This window comes from Amblyomma mixtum, chromosome 7 (genome assembly GCF_055824585.1).
Source record: "Amblyomma mixtum isolate Tamu chromosome 7, ASM5582458v1, whole genome shotgun sequence".
NCBI classification, from domain to species: Eukaryota; Metazoa; Arthropoda; class Arachnida; order Ixodida; family Ixodidae; genus Amblyomma; species Amblyomma mixtum.
The window spans coordinates 117,034,450-117,056,809 of NC_143018.1; the positions used below are offsets into that span (position 1 = coordinate 117,034,450).

General features: G+C 48.7%; 2 protein-coding genes across 2 annotated transcripts in view; both read left to right on the plus strand.

The window, feature by feature from the left end:
* Positions 1-20,731, plus strand: part of LOC149337295 (uncharacterized) — a 32,242-nt gene extending 11,511 nt beyond the window's left edge. Inside the window, exons 4-5 of the mRNA XM_089554381.1 lie at positions 1,988-2,159; positions 20,694-20,731. Of these exons, the coding sequence (XP_089410507.1) occupies positions 1,988-2,159; positions 20,694-20,731 (210 nt within the window). The remainder of the gene's footprint in view (positions 1-1,987; positions 2,160-20,693) is intronic.
* Positions 20,732-21,447: 716 nt separating this feature from the next.
* LOC149337296 (sodium- and chloride-dependent GABA transporter 1-like) overlaps positions 21,448-22,360 on the plus strand; it is a 36,149-nt gene continuing 35,236 nt past the window's right edge. The window contains exon 1 of the mRNA XM_089554382.1: positions 21,448-21,583. Within this exon, the coding sequence (XP_089410508.1) occupies positions 21,448-21,583 (136 nt within the window). The remainder of the gene's footprint in view (positions 21,584-22,360) is intronic.

The window sequence follows — 22,360 nt, forward strand, 5'->3', positions numbered from 1 at the left end:
CGTTACTTCACTGGGCAGCGGTAAAAGCTTCAAGTCTGGCCGCGTCGTCGTCGGCGTTGTCGTCGTCGGTGTTGTCGTCGTCGGTGTTGTCGTCGTCGGTGTTGTCGTCGTAGTTGAGGCATGGTCTTGAGTACTCGTCGATGGAGGATCTTTGTCATTGCGCTTAGAAGCAACCTCACCTCCAGAGGCTGCTTTATTTAGTTTAACCTTCGTGGGCTGGGGGAGCGTCCACGCACGGCGTAACCTCGGCTAGGAGAAACAAAGCGCGGGGACGATGGCGACGGGGAACGTGATAGGCGGCTCGGCGATGAGTATTCTTCCCGACGTAAAAACTCCTCGATTTCGGCTGGTCGCTGGCCGGGTCGGGGTCGTGGAGCGTCGTAAGAGAACCCTCGGATGCCCAGTCTTCTGTATGGGCAGTGCCGGAGGACGTGACCGGCTTCGCCACAGTGGAAGCACAGTGGGCGGCGCTGGTCGGGAGTTCTCCACTCGTCGCATTTCCTCGGCTGCGCGCGTCGCTCGTAGGACGGGCGGGTTGGGGCGAGTGGGCGGCGGTCCAACGCAGCTGGCTGAGGGCGATAGGGGCTTGGGTCCCGTCGTCGAGGTGCAAGACGGCGCACAGCTGCGGCGTAAGTCATGGCTGGGGGCTGCAGAGGCTGCGTGGGTGTCGGCGTCACACCCAAGGCCTGTTGAACCTCGTCCCGGACGACGTCAGTGAGCGATGAAAGTTGCGGCTGCGTTCCCGTTGGCAGCAACCGTCGGAGCTCCTCTCGCACAACTTCACGTATAACCTCCCGCAGGTTATCATTGTTAGCGGTGTCCATGCAGCTTGCTGACAAAAAGCGCTGCTGGCGGTCATACTGGCGGGCTCGGGCGTCGAGAGTTTTCTCCATTGTGGATGCCTCTTCTACGAATTCAGCGACGGTTTTCGGTGGGTTGCGAACGAGGCCGGCAAATAGTTGCTCTTTAACTCCTCGCATAAGCAACTTCACCTTCTCTTCTTCCTTCAAGTTCATGTCGGCACGCCGGAAGAGACGCTTCATCTCCTCAGTATACACTGCAACGGTCTCGTTTGGGTGTTGTATGCGAGACTGTAGCAGCTGCTGGGCTCTCTCCTTTCGCACGACGTTTGTGAAGGTCTTCAGAAGCTGTTCCTTGAAGGTTTCCCAGTTGGCAAGGCTGGCTTCCTCATTCTCGAACCAGACTCTTGCTGGTCCCTCCAGGGCGAAGAAGACGTACCTAAATTTCATGGCGTCGTCCCAGTTGTTGAAGACAGCCACACGGTCGAACTGCTCCAGCCATTCCTCGGGGTCGGCGCCAGGCGAAGCGTCGAAGGTTGGTGGCACCCGGGGCTGCTGCAGAATGATTGGAGTGGTCGTCTGGGGCAAGGTCATGATGGACGTTGGTACTTGCTTTCGATTCCGGGTAGGGTCCGGCAGGGTCCCAAACTCAGGTGCGTCCCCTTGCAGGCGTCGGCTTGCGCGGTGGACTGGACTCAGGTCCTGCGGTAGATGACTCAAAGGGCTGGCGTCTCGACTTGTAGGGGGTGTCCGGAACATGGGAGGCTACCCAGCACCTCCACCAGATGTCACGTTGTTGTGACGGCAGTCCAGCGGTCAAGAAGACACCAACCAGTCTTGGAAACGAAGCTCTTTATTTGGGCTGACTTGCGCCCGCAAAAGAACTGACTCACTCGGCGGCGGCGTAAGCAACAAGCGTGCTCGTCGGTCGTCGAACTACGAATGCCCGCCGCTCGCGGCATCGCTCAATTTAAAGGCGGCAAGGAAACTTCCAGATAACAGGACAAGATCATCTACAGTAATCTAGAAAAACCTAGATGCAGCTCTTCATGGCTGCGATCAATCGAGATTAGTCTGGTCGCTTCTCGCGCCACGAACAAAAGTGATAACAACCCTTTCCTGCAGCCTTGAGCGTGAACGAACAAACACTACAATGATACGTGGCACTATTCTCACCGCCTGGGCAGTTCAGGATCTGCGACTCGAGAGGAGACTGGGAGAAGAGACGTGATCTGTTGAAAACACCGGATAGAGTCCGCGGTTACATCTCCGACCAACTTCTCTACTACTCCGGCTACGATCCTGAGAACCAGAACCACAAAGAATTTACAAAGACTGTATACGGATACGTAGAAGCATGTGAGCGCATTTCTCTCCTTTTTTTACGATTGGAAGCGCCTCCCAACCTACTGAAAGTTTCGACATGACGAGTTCCATAGTTCCATACGTTTCCTTAAAGGGCAACTGCAGCACTTTTTTGAGAATTTCGCGATATTCAAGGATTCAAATCTATATAGGCTGTAGGTAAAGCATGCCAAGTGTTTTTGCGCTAGCATTGGAAATAGTGACGTAATCGACGATTTAATTTTGTGCTTCTCCTCAATACACCAGAGAAGTGCAGAAAAACTCAGCGTGACGTCATGGAAGGTATGATTTCAAATTACCACTGTCGTCAGCCACACCCAGCCCTGACTCGTTAGACGCTGCCAAACAACTCTCGGCAGGGTTCGCCTTCGGTGGCATTGGTTTTTTTTCCTTCAAACCAGGCGTTTGTGCGTTGGAAATGTACCGTTACCTTCGATGACGTCATCATGCGCCACCCACTTGGCGTTGTGCGCTGCGGAGAAGCTTGAAAGGCGTCCGGATTTCAATTGGCGATTACTTCCCTATTTCAAGTGCTAGCCCAAAAAGACTTCGCATGCTTTACCTGCAGGTTTCACACATTCGACCCTCTTAAGCTCGTTGATTTCTAAAACCTATGCACTTTCCATTTAAGAAGCTCTGTGGAGTCAGTGGGCTTCTTCGATTATCCGCCTCTGGCAGCCCGCGGGTTGCTTGCGGGCTGCCCGAGCGCGCTCGATTTTCTCGGGTTGCTCCGCCCACTTCCGGTGGCTGCCCGGAACGCGTTCGTTTTTCTCTGGCTGGGCGGTTTCGGGCTGCCAGCCGGCGGCCAGACTCGCCAGGACGATTTGGTGCTGGCAGCGCTCGGGCAGCTAGCAGACGACAGAGAGGTGTATGGTAGCGGGAAGCTCGCGCGGCCATCTTTATAAGGACTAGAAGGACCGCGGTTCTTCATGCGATGTTTTGCGCGATGCAGGCGCTTGTTTCGACTAGGCCACGGTGCATATCGACTGTGTCGCCTGCAATGGCACCTTTTGCGGTAGTTCTCGCTGTTTATTGAGATGTTTTGCGTGCGTATGCGCGTTCGTCTCACCACCTCGCAAGCCCAATTGCTCGCTTCATATTACGATCGCATACTTCTGATTCACAAAATATGTCGGCTGTTAATTTCGTGCGCCCGGCGGATATTGCGATGGTGTTCGAGGCCTTTCACGAGAGCGGCCGGATTCCAGTTCCGAGTACGCGTTCAGACGCGCTCATATATGCATGCATGTGTTGAACGTGTTTTACGAAGTGTTGGTAGAGCGCGATACGGGAGCGTATGGTCTTCATTGCGTTTGGCGCAGTGCAAAAGAGGATATGCTTTGAAAAACGCTTGACTGAAACATGTCCTTTATTAAAAGCCCTCACGAGCACATTGCTCGAGACATCTCTGCGGGCATATATGAGGCCACACAGAATTGTCGCGCCGACCAAGTGCTGATTCGGTCATCGCCAACTGTTGTACAGCTTCATGCTGGGGCCTTCTGCCACATATACTCAAAATATCTGAGAAGTACCGCAGGCATGCACCTCCTCGCGTTTGGCTCATTAAAAAAAAATAGCTCTAGTGCTGATCGTCATGCAAACACACGCGGAACGTGAGGCGCCGACACGCAGCTAGGGCTTATTGTAGCGCCTTTCATTCCAGTGCCAGTTCTCTGCTATAAAGCTGTATTATTACTGAAACGATACGCAGCTAAATTTATACAGTGCACCCGCTTGTTCCAGGTGGACGTTCAACAAGCTGATATGCGCTTTTGCCGAGATTATGCGTTCCTTGCCCGCAGCAGAAGCCGGCGGCCGACAGACTACAGTTGAACGAACGTATCCCGATTCTTTTCTGCTTACAGCTTACAGGAAGCAGGTTACGAGCGTACAAATCGCAACGACCACAGCAGAGTCCACCAGGGTCGATCGTCGGCGGTCATACTTGACGCGTAGTAAGCAAACACGCAATGATCCGAAAGTACGGCTTTTCGTTTGATAAACAATGCACGGGCAGTTTTTCCGTCCTATGTGGTGTCGACTGAAACACGTTAGATTGCGATTGCTCATCGCATGCTTTTGAGGATTTCTTGAAGCTTACACAGTGCACCGAAGGCACACGCTCGCGTTGTCGTTGCCGATGTATACGAGGGCGAGCTTGATCAGCTGCATGTTCTGCAGTCTGCGGCACGCAGCCCTCAATAACTGCAAGTCGTTGTTTTCGATACCAAGCAGCCTATTTCTACCGTACGCGTGCAATGAGACGCAGAACGCGAAGCTAGAGAGAGCATCTGCCCTCCGTGATCCACGACTTGCTTGCCGCCGTGATTGCCGGCAGGCTGGTTCCGGTGGCCGCCAGCCCACGTGACCATGATGCGTTTTCCTGTCAGAGACGAACTTGCGGGCCGCCAGCGGGCTGCCCGAGCGCGGTTAATCGAAGAAGCCCAGTATGGAACATACGGAGTTGGTGTGGACTGTATGGAAGCACGTATGGAAACTTACGGACTCCTTATGACGTCAAGTATCCTATACGGAAATCGTGTAGGAATTGCGTGGAATGCTTATGGAATCCGTACAGAGCAGATATAGATTTCCATATATCTTTGCGTATCTTATGGACTGAATATCCCCGTAATTCCATACAGGCGACTCATACGGAACGTTTCAGGACACTTCATTGTACCTGTGTGGCCTTTGTATGCCTACCAAGAAATGCGTACTGTGCAAGCGGAAACATCCGGACATTCACAAACGCTGAAGGAAAGAATGAAAAATGAGGAAAACGACGATTTTGCAGCGCCTACCCGGAGGGTATTTCTTTTAAAGTTTACAGGTTTTTATTTTTAAAACTGTCAGAGATACGTTGATACCGTTTGTGCAGATGGGTTATAATGCAATCCTGACGTTATTATGTACATGATAGGGCTCAATATTTACACGACGAATCGACCAAAAATATGTAATAAATTTTCAACTTTTTACTTAAGGGTTCAACAATACATTGTGGAACTGAAGGTCGTCTTCATCGAAGGCAAGTTCAGATTTTACACCTTCTTAATCGATAATGTGGCTCGAAATATAGGAGGCAGAAAGTATGCATTCTAATGTCCGTTTCAGTTGACTTTCCTGTGCTGCCCATTCATAAAAAGCTACCACTGGCATTTTTATGCATAAAATACAAACACCATTTTACGACGCTGAAGTAGTTAACGTTATTTTGGCGACGACACAACGCGCAGCGACACAATTTATTAATGTGCGTTGAGAGGAAGCCAACTGAACGAGATTTCGCAAGTATTTTTCGCATTCTATACTTCAAACCACTTGCCCCTTAAAGTCTTAAGTATAAGACTGCATTAGTTAATTTTAGTTGATAAATTTGTAATAAATGAGCTCTATCAAATACATATTCTCCACCTTGCTGCACAATCTACCTGCACAGACCAAACCGAACTACCTTTGACAGTTTTTAAAATAAAAATTTGTAAACGTAACAAAAAAGGGCCTTATAATCTTAGGCGTGCCCTCCTGTCTTCTAGCTCCTTTTCTTCGGCTATGAAGAGCTTCACTTGTCGACAATCGAGGCCTTAGCTCACCCTGATGCATTAAGGCCACACATTCCTTTAAAAGCGTGCGCCGCAAACACAGCGGAATAGGCAGAATAGTGAGAAGATTAAAAAGAGACCGACTATCAGAACGTTACGTAGTAGAGGGACAGCATAGGCTCAATGTGCTACGGAGCTTCTGAGGGCAATCAGCGGCAACTGATTTCTGCACCAATGACATCCGAAGAAGCAAGGCAATCTAGTTTCTTTTTTTTTCTTCGTAACACACATTGACACTGTTTTATCTGCATTAATACACATATTCCATGTGTCGCACCATTGTACAACTTTCTTCAGAGCACTATTAAGCTTAATTTGGTCATTAATATATTTGACTTCTTGGTAGAGCACGCAGTCATCTGCAAATAGTCGGATTTTAACGTGAACTTCGTTTGCTAGATCATTTATGTATAGTTCGAATAGAAGCCGAGCTAAGACGGTGCCCTGTGGCACACCGGAAATAACTTTAACTGTATCAGAAGTATGGCTGCCAAGCTGTACAAATTGCATCCGATCGCTAAGATAATCGCTTATTCAGCGTATGATCGGCCCGTTTCCGAGAATTTGGGTAAGTTTGAAAAGCAGTTTTGTGTGGGCGACCCGATCAGATGCTTTTGACAAATCAAGAAAGATCATATCAATTTGCGACTGGTTGTTAAGAGCCTGAGCTAGGTCGTGTATAATTCCCACTAGCTGTGTAACGGTGGAAAGTCCGCGTCGGAAGCCGTGCTGATTTTGGTGAAGTATATGGTTAGTTTCTACAAATTCTGTAATGAACTTCAAAATTACATGTTCTAACATTTTGCAGCAGCTACAGGTTAATGAGATTGGTAGGTAGTTAGTCACGCATGATTTGTCACCAGATTTGTTAACTGGGATAACTTTGGCTAATTTCCACTCATCTAAAAGGCGGCAGTCTTGTATTGATTTCGAGAAAATGAGGTGTAAGTATTTACTGACTTGTTCGGCGTATCGCTTTAAGAAAGCGTTCGGTATTCCGTCTGGCCCGGCACACTTCTTTGGATTGATATTTAATAATATGGGCAGTAAACCAGATTCTGAGACTGTAGGCAAACCTAATAGCTTTTTGTCTCCCTTTAAAGGCATAAATGACTGGTCTGGAGGGTTCACATCACGTGTAAATATTGAATGAATATAGCTATTAAAGGTGTCTGCCCGGCCTTTGCTATCCGCATGAGATACGGATAGCACACATATTGTGTTAGTTTAGCACAGCAGCGAAAGGCAGAATGAAAATGGAAATAAACTAGTGCTGGCCTTTTTTCTTGTTGTTTAACGATTTACATTGCTAAAGCACCCAGTTAGCCCCGTCTTACCATCGGCTATGCTGCATAACTGGCTATAAACAAAAAAAAAAACGAAGCATGCGCTTCTCTGAAAACTGCATTCAGCAGCCTTCAGCCCACTGAGTGCCGATTTTCGCTAGCAGTTGTCGGGATGTGAACACTAGTAATCGCGGTAATAGCACCGCGAGATGCCAACAAAAACCTCATGGGCTAGCCGCGGGACATTTCTAACTGCACTACATTATTTCAAAGATAACTGCGATCAGGCGAATGTATTTACAGCGCCCATATTTTGCTTAACTTCTACAGCAAGGTCCACCACTATGGACACAAGGAGATTTTAATAACGCAGTTCTTTTATGAACGCTTTTTCATTTAAATTTATTATTAATCACTCACTGTATGGACTGTTTTTCTCGAAAACCAGAGTGTTCACATTAACGATGCACAGCTTTGTACATATTCAATGTATCATTCTGACTGCATGTGTCTCCTATTTTTCATGCTAATCAAAATTTTCTACTCCTGCGTCCTTTTCGGAATAGTATCTTATTTCGGTTGCAGGTGACAATGTGAAGTCACGAACAGATAATCAAGTGTTTGACATTGCCTCAGTGCATACTATTAACCTCCGGAAAAGAAAAAACAGGCAGTCTTTATATTCTTGAATTGCATGCAAATAGCATCCGAACACTTTTCGAGATCCAAAACAATGGAAGTACCAAGAGGGCCACTGTACGCATATAAAAGCTGATTTTCAATATCACCTGTGGCAGTTTATGCTCAACCAGTCTTCGACCATCCAATCTACGACAATATACAAAACTCTTACCTTCATCCTCGGATGTTCAACAACTTGGTTCATCTACAGCAACTTCAAACATCACTGCTAGGGCACCAACAGTCACTCTGCTGCCCACATCCAGCTCCGGCAGGAATACTGGCTCCTCCGCTGACTGGTCGCTAGTGGCTGCGGCATTCTGTTGCTGACATCTCTGTCTTTTGACCGTGCCTGCATAAGGTTGCAACAGTATGTGGGACTGAAGGTGTAATTTCTCAGCAGATATTAAAGTTAGTGAACCAAACCAGTGAACATGAGGCTACTCTTGAACCCTAATATGACCCGTCTCACGTTGTGATCAAGTGCTGAAAGGCCAATATTACAATATTAAAAACTGTCGTAATGCCGCATGTACAAGCTACGTGAAAAAAAAATGCAGAGAGCTGGGGCACTTACGTGAAATTAGCCTTTTCCATGGTGGGTAGGTCTTCGAAGGGAAAAATCTTGGCAACTTATCTACGTATGCTCTTCGTCCCGCCTTGTTGAAATGGATTCCACATATTCCATGGTTAGGCTTCGATTCTAAAACTGCATATCATCCTCTTTAAACCTTTTCGATTCACCCTCTTCAGCAATATACATATGGACAGGATCTGCTGGAATTTTTTGCCACGATAATCTTTTGCTCTTCAATGTATTGCTGTTAAAGCCCGACACTCAGCAGGTTTCTCCACTTCTGCCCCACGTTAGCGACATCCAGAAAAATGTAGGACACACTGTTGTATACCAGTTCCTTAGTGTGACCTTGTTAAGCACCATTTGGTTTCTGGAAATCCCTCTATTCTTTGATGTCATAAATGTTTGCACTATTCGTGACTTAAGATAAAGTGGTGGGCAGAAGTACAATATATAATAAAAGCTCTTCTACGATATTACATGCATATCAAAAGATCAGCTCTTCTAAGATGCTTAGCATGCACAGTTACAGCTACTATGCACCTTATAAGCTTATTATTTGGTTGAAAGAATAGCCATGCGCTTTAGGAGAAAAAATTCAGGGCATTAAGTTTTTGTACATTATTTTTCAGGGACTAGCTCAAGAGTTCTAATTTCTCGGTAAGCAGACTGGACCCCCGCAAATAGCGGCCCATAGCCGGCCGCCGCGAGTGTCCTGCTAGCGTTGCGCTATCCTTTTCGTACTGCGAGGCCGCTGTGATTTCCCAGGCAGTCTAGAAGTCGTGGTCGAGCAACTTTCGCTGGAATGAAGGCTACAAAGCTTGACATGGGCGCGCTAGAGGCAAGCCGGACGCCAGTCTGATGCCAGCGTCGAGCCACTAAAGGCAGCGGCTTGCGGATGAAGTCCGCGTGTTAGGGCCGACGAGTGACGAACATGCACTGTAAGTTGCAGATCGGCAGCCCGGAGTAATGCGCGAACAGTGCACCTCTTGATTGCGATATACAATATTGCGCGCCTCACCTAATCGCACCCACTCGTGTCGGGAACTGAACTCCCACGCATCGGAACAAATTCTGAATCTCACCCTGCAAGCCACAAAACAGCGCCGCAGTTTGCCCTTGACCAAAACTTGATGTGATACAACTCTGTAGGCACTCTTGGTGGTGGTGGTGAAAACTTTATTTACAACTGGGGAGTTTGGGACACACAGGTCCGTGGGCCTCCGCACGGCCCCGCTGCACTCAAACGTTCATGTCCCGGAGGCTCACGACGCTGGCAACCCGGCCGGTGGCGATGGCTTGCTTGGCCGGGTCCTCAAAAAAAACTAAAAATACCTTTGTCTAAAAATAACTAAAAATAAAAATAAAAAATAAAATAAAATAGGCTACAAATAACTTTGTCGTCAGATCGTCGACAAGCGAGTGCGCTGCAGTTCAGAAAGTCGCAAAACGGCTGCCGGCGGACTGCGCCGAGGGGGCTCACACTTTTCCCATAAGCCCTTGCGCGGCCGCTGCAGTGCCTGAAGAAGGTCTATCTGACTATTATTTCTCACAAACTCATGGATTGTTGTTGTTGTTGCTAAGCCGCCGCAAGGCTGAGCTACCGGCGAGAGGCGCGGCGAGATGCCAGGCCGAGACGCTGCGCTGCGTAGTCGGGACGCAGCACCCGAAGAGACAAAGTCCACCGAGGCCGCTGGGATAGGAAGACGTTTATTGGGCAACCGGCCAGCGCTTTTAGCGGTAGTCGAGGGAGAGAGATAGAGAGGGGAGAGAGAGATGCACACGCTGTCATGCGCATGTGATGAGGTGTGATACCGTTACAGCAGTTGTAGTTGCTGTTACCCTCTTTCACTTCTTCAGTTAGTGAGCTTTACTCAGGCAGTTGATTGCAGATAACAACCGAATTAAACATTTGCACTCGTGTCCTAGAAAGTTATAAGGGTCGACAATAACGTGATGTTATTTTCGGAAGCCAAGCCGCTCTGCTTAACATGAAATATATAATGCTACTGTTATTTTCGTTCCGGGTAGAGAAGACGGGCCAAGTAAAAGAGGAAGACAATAACCGTTACAAATCTCCTGCGTGGGCTCGTGCCACCTTCACTAGAGAAAGAAGAAGCAAGAAAGCCCAACGAGCGGCATCTTTCCGAGCGTGGTAAGCCCTTTTTGTTCTAAGAGCTGTCTGGTTGATAACCTGGCCCCCACAACAGCTGCTGGTGTTCGCACTGCCAACCGCCACATTGCTCTCGGTTCTTCTTGCCTTTTCTCGCGCAAGTCCCTTCTTTCTCGGTTGTTTGAAGGAAAAAAATTTCGCCATAACGCCGCGGGCGCTCTTCTAGCGCGTGCTTCGAGGCCTCCCCAGTGGGCTAACCTGCAGACAGCAGGCCATATTTGGCATGTTATTCGACCATGCAGTCACCAGGGCTAGGCAGGCGTTTAGTTGTAATTTGTGACCGACTTCTGCCAGCGGAAGCTTGCCCACTCCGCTCCGCTTGGATCGCTCCAGTATCCGATTGCTCCGTCGTATCTGCCTTTAAGCTAAGGGCCTTTTCACTTGCGACGCTCGGTCTCCGGACCGCACCCACGCTTGCTGCTAGCTTTATCCCCCCAGGAAGCTGGAGGTGGCGCTTACATTTTTAACTTACATGTGGCATAAGACATGCTTTCGCAATTATAGAATAAAAACTGACCGCTAACCTTCTGCACAAAGGTACGCCGACCATGCAGAAACTTTTCAGCCGCACGTGGCATGGGCGCCGGGAACTAAGTCCAGCCTGGGATGCGGTGCTTACGATCACCTCCAGGTGGCCTTCAGAGAGGGTGCATTAGTGGAAAGCATGGTTTGGGAGCGAAGTCACTATTTTCACTTCGCCGCCGAAGCAGGGCTTACAGTACGCGTGGTTTCCCTTGCTCTTCGATGGCAGCTGTATTGCCAGTCGATGCACAGGGAGGGGGTCAGTGCCGCTATGCTCAAAAAGAGAGCAGGCTCATTTGCGTGGAAATCAAGTTAAGCGGCTGAAATGGTAACATTCAGTTTGATCAGGCTCTCAGCCTGCAAGAGCGCTGAATGACTACATGCCAGAATTCGACGTGCTGCACATGAGTTTTTCCTGGTGCGCCTTACAGCAGTATTAATCTTCATTAGTGTTTGCTTAAAAGCGTCAAAAATTGTTTCCGCAAAGTCGTTTCACGCATTTGCCCTGAGAACTAAGCTCGATTATGTGTCATTGTGCTCTGGCGCGAGCAGCCGGCCTCAGATGTATTATGTGACCGCCATGACATTCGTGTACTAGCGCTGTAGCGTTAAATGACCCTTTTAGCGGAAAACCCGGCGTTGTCTTCGTTGGCGGTGGCATGAAAAAAAATCGCCACACAAGCAACCTAGGCGGTAGGTGCGCCAAGTACATCACGTGACCTTACGATGTGATCAGAGCCTGCCCACTGGATTTTGAGCGACCGGTCCATCGTGAGAGTGGTGTGAGTGATGATTTCCCCGGGAGAGGTTGCTCGGAGAGCAACGTGAGTGCCACTAGTCTCAGCCGTTGCTGTGCTTGAAAGAGCCACCTGCCGGAACAGTAGCCAATCGCTTAATCGCTGCATCACTGCGCGAGGAGCGGTATGAGGAGTATATATGATAGTAATGTATAGATAGACAAATTCCGCATATATAGGCATTAACCCGTTTACCCTGAGGCAACGTTTGTGTCCCTGAAAGTTTTTGAAAACATATCCATCATTATTGGACAACACATTCGAACATTAGAAAAATCTAAGGTACTGGTACAGAAAAATTGAAGAAAAGGGCCCATTCTTCCGACATGTAGCGAAATCTTTCTTTTATAGTGTTTCCATCGCTCGCATCGAGCAGTTAAGACAGCCAAAAAGACGAAGGGGAACGCTTTTGACGATAGCAAAAATGTTAAGCAAAATAATGCAAGCCTGCCGACGGGAAATCCGGTGATATATTCATTTTTCTAGGAAAATCTTGCAACATATGAAAAAAATGCGGTCACAAACTCAATCCCGTTCATATACGCTTTTGTCCAGAATTGTTCGGTGTGCGGCTCCTGTTAGCAAGAAGCACGCTCCAAAAGCGGTAAGCAGTTGTGTAATCCGGTATCTCAAAACTTGCAAAACGAATATTGCAAAGTGATATCAACGCTATCAGATAAATTTGGATATTAAAGGAACACAAAATTATCACTTTCATAACAAAGCGCTTAAGCTACAACACCGCTAGCGTGTCTGTTGTTTCCAGAAGCTCCAACAAGGCTAATGTGGGCTCATTCATATCGCGTACATGAAATTATTCTGTAGCGGTTCGAGTTAAAACGTCTTTATATTTGAATAGTTGGACAAAATCAGTAAGTGCACAAGCTTATGCAGCGGTACATTTTAGAGCTGCTTTATAACTGAATAGTTGGAGAAAATCATTACAGTGCACAAGCCAGTGGAAATTTTTAAAGTATTTACGCTAGCACCTTAAGAGTATTATTCCTTTCAGCTCAGCGTAGCTGCCTTTCACTGCAGGGAGACACAACGGTACATATTAAGGCGCGAGCCATTAATGCCTCATCGTTGTCTACAGAAGGCTGCCAGCAGAAGCTTCTCAGCAGAGGTGCCACGCTTTTAAGGCGGAAGCCTTTAATGCCTCATCGTTTTAAGCAGGAGTTGCCGGCAAAAATGTCACGCTTTCATTTGGTCGAAACGGTCGTGACGTCAGAGTGCGTGAATTTCAAACGGGGTCAATTGTACTTTGGCTAGTAACCATGCAACCAATTACAGGGATCGTATAGAAATGAGTTAATTGCTTAATCACCCAGTTAGCCTAATTAACCTTTCTAATCAGGCCAGATAAATAAATAAAACCGAGTAGGAATTTGGTCGAGTTCGGGAATCGAACCCCGGTCTCCGGAGTGCGAGACGAGCATGCAAACCACTCCGCAATGCCAGCTCGATGGTTTGGAGTGAAAAAAGGTGCGTCTAGTTAATACGGTGTCTTCGCTCACTTCCATCTTCCTCACTTCCCGATACGGCGATGTTCAGGTGTTCACTGAGTTATGCGAGACAGATACATTTCCTTTCCTCAAAAACCTATTTACCGACGAGCAAGGCGTAGAACCGAATGGGTGATGGCGTTCTATGGACTCCCTGGCAGCTTTGCAAAAGGCTGTCGCGTTTCACTCATAGAGGCGAAGCACAACATCTTAACAACGCATCATTGACACAAGCAGCAACACCGCACTTAAGGCATTCGCCTCACCACACTTTAGGTCAATAAAGTGCCCCCCGGAATTTTGGCGAGTGTCCACCGAGATATGTGAGGCAGTTACTGCGTAATTTTTTTCCTCAAATCCACTTTTCATTTTCTTCATTACGGCCCCTCTTTCTTCTTTCACTCTTACTTCCTCCCTTCCTCTACAAAAGAATGACGGGTGTCAACGCAGATACGCGAGGCAGTTACTGCGTAATTTCCTTTCCTCGAATACAATTTTCATTTTCTTTATTAGGGCCCCTCTTTCTCTTTCTTTTCTCACTCCCACTACCTCCCTTCCCCTACAAAAGAATGACGGGTGTCCACCGAGGTGAAGGAGTGAGTGAGTGAAAACTTTATTAGCTCTAGATTCGGATTGTGTTCGGCGGTTTTGAGATGGCTTCGTCCATCTTGCTCAAAGGTAGGTTGCCCTTAGTCCAGGGCTCCGCTGGATGCTGCTGCCAGTTTTGCTCGCCGAATCAGACCTCCTTGGTCGACCCGGCGATCGCTGGAGAGCACTCCCTCCCATTGCTCCGCACTCGGGTTTGTTATCACTGGTACCACGCTTATCCTCTGGCATGCCCACGTTATGTGGTACAGCGTGGGGGGTTCTTGGCACCAAGGGCATTTGTCATTGTATTGTGTTGGATATATTTTGTTGAGTACGTGTAGGTTCGGGTAGGAGCCCGTCTGTAGCTGCCTCCACGCGACAGAGTCCTCTCTGCTAAGGGAGTTGTCCGGTGGTGGATACCGCTTTCTGCAGCCCTTGTAATAATTTAGTATCGCCGAATAATCTTGGGGTACAGGTTCGTTCCCCTCGAGGTCGCCTACGTTGGATGCTCGGTAATAAGTGTACCATCGAGCTATCCTGTCCGCCTCTTGGTTCCCTGTTACTCCCGTATGTCCCGGCGTCCATACTATCGTATGCCTGATTGGTTCTTCGTTTGTTTGTCGTTGTGTTATGTGGCCCCCAGAGCGGAGTATGCGGAGCGCTCTGTGCCCTATTCTGCCGCGTAGGTAGTTGCGGCATGCTGTTTGTGAGTCTGTAAGGATTTTTAGAGACCGTTTAGACCGATAGCCCTCCGCTGCCGCTAGAGCGACGGCCGCTTCCTCAGACTCGACTATCGTACAGTCTTGTAGTGATGCGCTGGTAGGTTGGGATCCATGTTCCGGGGTATTGGCGTTACTTTTAGTGTGTTGCGATATTCGTCCGGAATTGTTTCTGTCCTCTGTATTTCTTGAATTTGATCGGCGCGGCCCAGTTTCTTTAGGAGCTCCCTGCCAGATGGGGTCTGTTGTAGTCTGCGCAGTTGGGAGACTAGTTGTGCCTCTCTCAATTCATCGAAAGTGTTGTGTAGTCCTAGGGCTAGGAGCTTTTCGGTTGAAGTGCTGTGAGGAAGGTGGAGTGCGGTTTTGTAGGCTTTGCGCAGAATCACGTCCGCCTGTTGTACCTCACTCTTGATGGGATTGTAGTAGGGGAGGTTGTATGTCACTCGGCTGACTACCAGGCTTCTGACCAACTTGAGTGTGTCCTCCTCTCGCATGCCATGACGTCTGTGTGAGATGCGCGTGATCATGCGGGCCACTTGTAGAGTGGATGCTTTGAGTAGGGCGAGAGTGTGAGCCCAGCGTTGGTTTGACTGTATCCACATCCCCAAGATTCTGATGAGTGTTTTTTTCCGGTATTGACTTCCCCTCGAGGTGGACGTTCAACTTTAAGTCGTCGCTAGTGGGGACTGTGCGATTTTGTTTTCCTCTCCAAACTCTTAGGAGCTCTGATTTCTCGGTGGAGCATGCTAGCCCTCTTGCTCTGACGTAGTTCTCTACGCAGGTGGCTGCCTTTTGTAATTTCTCTTCTTTCTCTCCGAGCGAGCCTGTGTTGACCCAGATGGTGATGTCGTCGGCATGCATACATGGCATGGTGTATGCCGTCGATTGCTTTTAACTGTTTTGCCAAGCCAATCATGGCTATGTTGAAGAGCGTAGGGGAGATGACCGATCCTTGAGGTGTTCCTTTATTTGGAGTAAGAAATTTGTCTGATCTGAGCTCCCCCAGGCCAATCGTTGCCGTTCTGTTTGAGAGGAAGGCTTTGACGTAGCCGTAGATTCTCCTTCCGCAGTTCAGGTCGTTCATGCCCGTAAGGATAGCCTCGTGACATTGTCAAAAGCCCCCTTGATGTCCAATGCCAGTATTATGTTCTCTCCGCTCTTGGGGACGTTCCCAAGTACTTCTTCTTTGATTTGAAGTAGTACATCTTGGGTCGATAGTTTTGCTCTGAAACCGAACATGCTGTGGGGATACAATCCGTTGTCCTCCATGTACTGTTGTGATCTCAGCGTCACCACTCGTTCGTACAGTTTTCCTAGGCACGATGTGAGCGAGATCGGTCTGAGGTTCTCAATTTGTAGTTTCTTGCCTGGTTTAGGAATCATGACAACCTCCGCATGCTTGCACTCCTCGGGGACGGTCTCCGCTTCCCAGTGTTTGTTGAGAAAGTCCGTTAATTCTGCGACTAGCTCATCACTCAGGTTGCGGATGAGTGCGTTATTGATCTTATCTGCACCGGCGGCCGTGTTTCTGGTTGTGTTTCGAATCGCTGCGTGGACCTCTTCTCGCGTGATGGGTCTGTCCAAGGTGTCGTTTTCACTTCCTCGATAGCGCTCTGCGTAAGCTGCTGGGTGTGTGTCCCCGAAGCACTTAACGCGTACTTTTTCCAGGAGGGCTGAATCTGGTCCCTTGAACTGGTGGATTAACCGGTAGATGGCTTTGTAGTTTTCTGCCTTGGTTTTTGTTGGATCTATGAGAGCCTTGAGTATATGCCACGTCCTCGCTGTGCTCAAAGTTCCGTTGAGGGAGTCACTGAATTGTTGCCAGTTTTGCCTTGCCAATTGCGCCGCGTACTCTTCTGCTTTCGCTGTGACTTCTGCGATCTTAAGTTTTAGTTTTCTGTTGTACTTTTGTTTCTTCCACCTCTTGGTGAGCCCGCGTCTAGCTTCCCATAGCTTGAGCAGCCTGGCGTCCACCTCGGGTGTCTGCGTCGTTCGCGCGATTTCTTTAGTGTACTTGCGCTGTTTTTCTTTCAGCATGTTTCCCCACTCTTCTATCGATTGGATCCCTTTCGCGGCGAGATTCCCGTTGCATGCCTCTCGAAAAGCGCTCCAATCCGTAATTTTTGCCGATCCCAGCTGGCGCTTTAGCCTGTCTGAGGTTACTTGTGTTTTAAGTATATAGTGGTCACTGCCCAGATTTTCTAACAGGTTCTCCCACACTGCCTGTTCCGCTCCCCGTATGAATGTGAGGTCGGGGCAGGTGTCGGTACTGACGCTGTTTCCGATTCTGGTTGGAGTGTCTGAGTCTGTGAGGAGGGTGCAGTCAGTGTTTTCTGCTGTCGCTGCTAGTGCTTTACCTTGTGGGTAAGCTGTTTGGTATCCCCAGCTTTTGTCCATGGCATTGAAGTCTCCTAGTATGACTAGCGTGTTGTTTTTTGCTATTTTGCGTGCGCCATGGAAAAGTTCATGGAATTTTGCTTTCCTGTGTTTTGGAGGACTGTATGCGTTCACAAGGAAGATGCTGCCCCTCTTTCTTTTCTTCTTTGGTATAATTTCTACTATCACGTGTTCTACGTCGGTGTCGGCAATCTTGTCATGGTTTATGGCGATGAGCGCCTTACTGACTAGGGTTGCCGTTCTTCCTTTCTCTTGAGTCTCGTAGCACGTATATCCTGCGAGTGTTGGCGTAGTGCCCGTCTCTTGAAGCGCTATGATGTCGGGCGGTGCTTGTTGTGTATGAATGTGTTGTTGGAGGAGGCCCTGCTTCTTGCGGAGAATCACTGCGCCATTTCCTTTCCTCAAAAAGCGTTCAAAGGGCAAGGCATCGTGCCGAACGGGTGGTGGGGTTTCGTGGACTTTATGGCAGCGCTACAACAGGCTGTCGCATTCCACTCCTAAAGACGAAGCTTAAGCGTCATTACTAGCAGTTAATTAGTATTTAGTCCTTAATCGGTAATTAGTCATTATTAGTAATTTGACATTACTTAGTGATTAGTCATCATTATGTGTGACGCCATCCAGTGGTGACGTCACCAGTGCCACAGAGGCAGTCTAAGTGGTGCGGGAAAACGCTTTCACCTCTATGCACTCCACACAGCCAAAGTGCCCCCTGAACTTTTGAAGCGAAAAACTTCACTACAAGAGTCGGAGCCGAGCTTCGCGTGAGTCGGTCCGCAGATTTGCTAGTTCTGCGCATGCGCAGAGCCGAGTGACTGCACACGCTGCGCAGGTGAGCGCAGCCCTCGCCGCCGACTCCGTCGCCTGACCTTTCACCGCAGCCGCGCGCTACTCCTCCTCGCCACCGCTTGACCTTTCGATGCAGCTGCACGCTACTGGGCTATAAATGCGCTTGTCAGAGAATAGGCGCTCGCACTCGCCATGGAAGGAGAAGCACCTAGACGTGGGTGTAGAAAATCTACCGAACCGGAAGTGCTAGCTTTGGAGTTGGCCGAAAAGCAACGAAGAAATGAAAAGCGCAAAGCTGAACGTATGGCTGAAACGCCAATAAACCGGGCGGAACGCCTCTCAAACCAAGCGTAACTGAAGCTTTTCGCTTGTATATCCAGGCTTAACCAGAACTGAACCACTGCCAAATTTTTAAGGCGGAAGCCTTTAATGCCTCATCGTTGTAAGCAGGAGTTGTCGGCAGAAATGTAACGCTTTTCAATTGGTCGAAACGGTCGTGACGTCACAGTGCGCGAATTTCAAACGAGGCCAATTGTACTTTGGCTATACCATGCAACCAATTAAAGGGATCGTATCGTGATGCTCCAAGTAAGTGGGACTGAGTTTAGCTAATTGCTTATTACCCAATTAACCTAATTGACCCTTCTAGTCAGGCCAGATAAATAAATAAAACTGAGTAGGAAATTGGTCGAGTTCGGGAATCGAACCCCGGTCTCCGGAGTGCGAAACGAGCGTGCTAAACACTCCGCCATGCCAGCTCGATGGTTTGGAATGAACACAAAAGCATTTGTTGGGCGAGTTGGTGTTTTTGATGATCCATAACTACAGCGCAAACGACAGGACAGAGATGAAGAAGGGACACCACATGAAAAAAGGCGCGTTTAGTGAATACGGTGCCTTCGTTCGCTCCCATCTTCCTCCCTTCCCGTTACGGCGAGGTTTAGGTGTACACCGAGATATGCGAGAGAGAGATACATTTCCTTTCCTCAAAAACCAATATACCGACGAGCAAGCAGTAGAACCGAACGAGCGATGGCGTTGTATGGACTCCCTGGCAGCGTTGCAAGACGCTGTCGCGTTTCACTCGAAGCCTAACAACGCATCAGTGACACAAGCAGCAACACCGCGTTTAATACCCCTGTCAAGCGGGCAAGATAAGTACACTTACGGGGAGTGCGCTTCGGCATCTCGAGTGACACTTTGGGCTACGCAGTGCTAAACGGGAAAGCAAAGTGCACTCATAGTAAAAAAAAATGGCGACAGAAAATGAGCGGAATTTCTGACTTGGACGATGGAAAAGAAAAAAAGACTCATAATATTTGATTGCTTAACGTGATAGCGCAAATAAAACGAGGTTCAGCAGTTTTTAACGATGAAAAAAAATGAAAATAGAAGAAAAGCCAAGACCAGCCAAGACTATCCAGAATTTCGACAACAAACAAGATGGCGGCGGGCAGCGATGTTGCATCTGATCACGTTTACTTGTTTTGTTGCTTCGCTTGTAGCTATAACCAAGGAACTTTTTTCTGAAAACAGTGTTATAGCACGTAAAATAAAGTTGTAAGTACTTTTTATGCGCTATACATTTTGTACCATCGGAACCGCTGGCGTTGAGGCTACGCACTCGGCCAGAAAAGTGTGGTCCGTGAACGCACTTTTAGCGGAGTGCACTCTTCCGTGAGTGACACTCCACTTGCGTCGTTTAGATGCGGCAAAGTGTACTTACAGCAAAGTACACTCTCCTTAAGTGCACTTAACTTGCCCGCTTGACAGGGGTATAAGGCTTTCGCCTCACCGCACTTTAGGTCAACAAAGTGCCCCCTGAATTTTTTTTTAACCCTTGTGTAGTGCACCTAATTCGGTTGGGCTTATATTAAACCAGTGCAGCGAACAGTTCGTTTTCTGCGTGAAGAGCTTCTGCGGGGACTTCTCACTTTCTCACACACACACACACACACACACACACACACACACACACACACACACACACACACACACACACGCTCGCGCGCTCACACGCACACACACAACAACGCACGCGAACATAGGCTTTGAAGTGGACTCTGTTCACAGATCGCAAAAGCTCGCAACCGGTGCACCCGTCTGTACATTACTGGTTGCTTGTCGGTACTGGCCAGAGTATAGCGAGCATTTAGCGTTACGAAGATGGATAGGATAGACGGTACTATCCTTGAATGACAACTGAATAAAAATTGTCTCTTCTGTTAAGCATGTAGCTGGCTTCCACGAAATGATGGGACATTTCTCAGGCATTTCTTGCTTAGCAAGGATCTGAGCGGCCGAGGTATTCCTTAGTGCGGCAGTGATGACAACCCCGCGTATATTATTGCAACACCGTTACAATTCCCATGATGCAATTTTGCCTCCTCTTTTAGCCACAAAACTTGCTGATTCGTGCGTTCAAGTGCTTTGAGAATGGTAAGGTGTCCACGGCGCGAAAATTCGAAACTCTAGTACAAAGGGGAAGCGCGGAACCGGGATACGGCCAGATATGAAGGTTGTGTTATGATGGGACCCCGATTCAAGCCTGAGGATATTATATAACACGCAATGCCGACTACTGGCGTAGCCACTGTGGTGACGGCGACTGCAAGTCTCCTCTGCAAGCGACCAGCACATCGTTGCCAGTGCACCGCAAGTCTACGTAATAACGGCCGGTATCGTCGAGACCAGGTGTGACCCACGTCCCAGTCGCGGCCCAGTGGTTTCAGCGCCCGTCTCGGCTGCGGGAGGTGGTTGGTTCTAAACACACCGCCCATACTCACCGGTAAAAATGGGTACAAGCGTCCACTAGCCTGACACCCGGCTTTCTTTAGGGGTTTAGGTTTGGGAGAGGCTTTCTATACCCCGCTGCGTCCCTCGCAGGCGAAGCCCAGTTTCGAACGACCTTCGCAGCCTGGTAAAGGTTGTACCCTTCGGCAAACGCTATTAGAACGCCAGCAGACAAACGAAACGGCCTTTCGTTATACGTGACGACAAAGCAGCCCTAAAAACTCCCTCAGCGCCTACACACTGTGGCCTGCAGTTCTGTCCACAGAACACAAAACTCTCGCACTGATCCGCTGGCTCACAGCAGCATCATCAGCAGTCATAAAAAAAGGGCCATAAGTAGGGCTTCCACCACACGAGGCTGATTTAGGGTTGCTTGACGGCGGAACGTATCTCTAATCCGTCAAGACAACTGTGGTCTAACAAGCTTTTCCCAAGAATCTCACCCCAGAGGTACCGAGCACCACGCCAGGGGAAATGTTGTACCCATTAAAGAAACCCGTGGGTAACCGGCGGCACTGGGGATCGAACCCAGCACCTCCCGAATGCGAGGCGGATCCTCTACCACAAGGCCACCGTGGGCCGTGGGCCGTAACCCACGGCCCACGGCCGGTGTGGGCGAGACCGGCCGTGGTCTACTTCAGGAATATTGGTCCCCAAGTCTGCTGTAATGCACTTCCCGGAATGAACAGCGCGCTGGCGCGCTGACACCAGCTGAGATGCACTCTACGTGGTTGCGTTTAGCGAGACTAGTATAGGGCGAGTGATGGTTAAGCTGATCATTGCATGGTCGCCTGCGAATGGTTGCGAATGTGTGTAGAGAGCTCGTCTTCGTTTGTTCGCAGAAAGCATGGAGAAGTCTGAGCAGCAACCCCAGCGTGATAAGTGGGCCAGCAAGATCGAGTTCGTCCTCTCGTGCATCGGTCTGTCCATCGGCCTGGGGAACATCTGGAGGTTCCCGTATCTCACCTACGAAAATGGAGGAGGTATGCGCGACCGGTCCGTTCTGCATTTATTGCCAGGAATTCGAGGCTAGTGCTTTGATTTCCCTCGGCTGCCACCGCATAGGGCATGGCTTTGAGCATACAGAAATACCGCTATGGCATCATCCATGACATAAGAAAGTAATAGAATGATCGAGTGGCTTACGACAGAACGCGATAGGCCTCTAGGCTTAGCGGCACTGGCGTGAAGTGGTCCCGAATTCCTGATAAAGTCAATGCATGCAGTGGTGACTTAAAAGCTTAAATTTTACACATAGCTTAATACAGGTGCCATTTTCCTACGTGGAATAACACATATGGAAGCTATTTTCCCTTTAACGGGTCATATACTCGTTCCGCGGTTATATTACAAGCACTTCTTGAACGGCGTCCGAATTAAAATAGCACAATTCTTTGACACTGCTTTATGGCTAGTGGAGCCTTTACGACAGAAAAATTGAATGTAATTCGCTCCCATTTTACCCTACTACACTGGAGATGGCCTTGAGAGGAGCATCGTTTGGAAAAAAAATAAAATTCTCTCTAACAGTGAGGTGTGACCGTTGTTGTTATGCATCTTGGAACCGACACCGACTTCCTCTATTTGTTACAAAAAACTAGGAAAAACTAGTGCTGCAGAGAGCGTAGCAGGATGCTGTGATTTTTTTTTCTTTCAACGACTCGCACAGCCTATTAAGTCTTGCTAGGCCGATGAAACACTGATGCGGGCTACACCGAAAACTTTAGTATTATAGTAAAAAGGTGTATGGCGCGGAACAA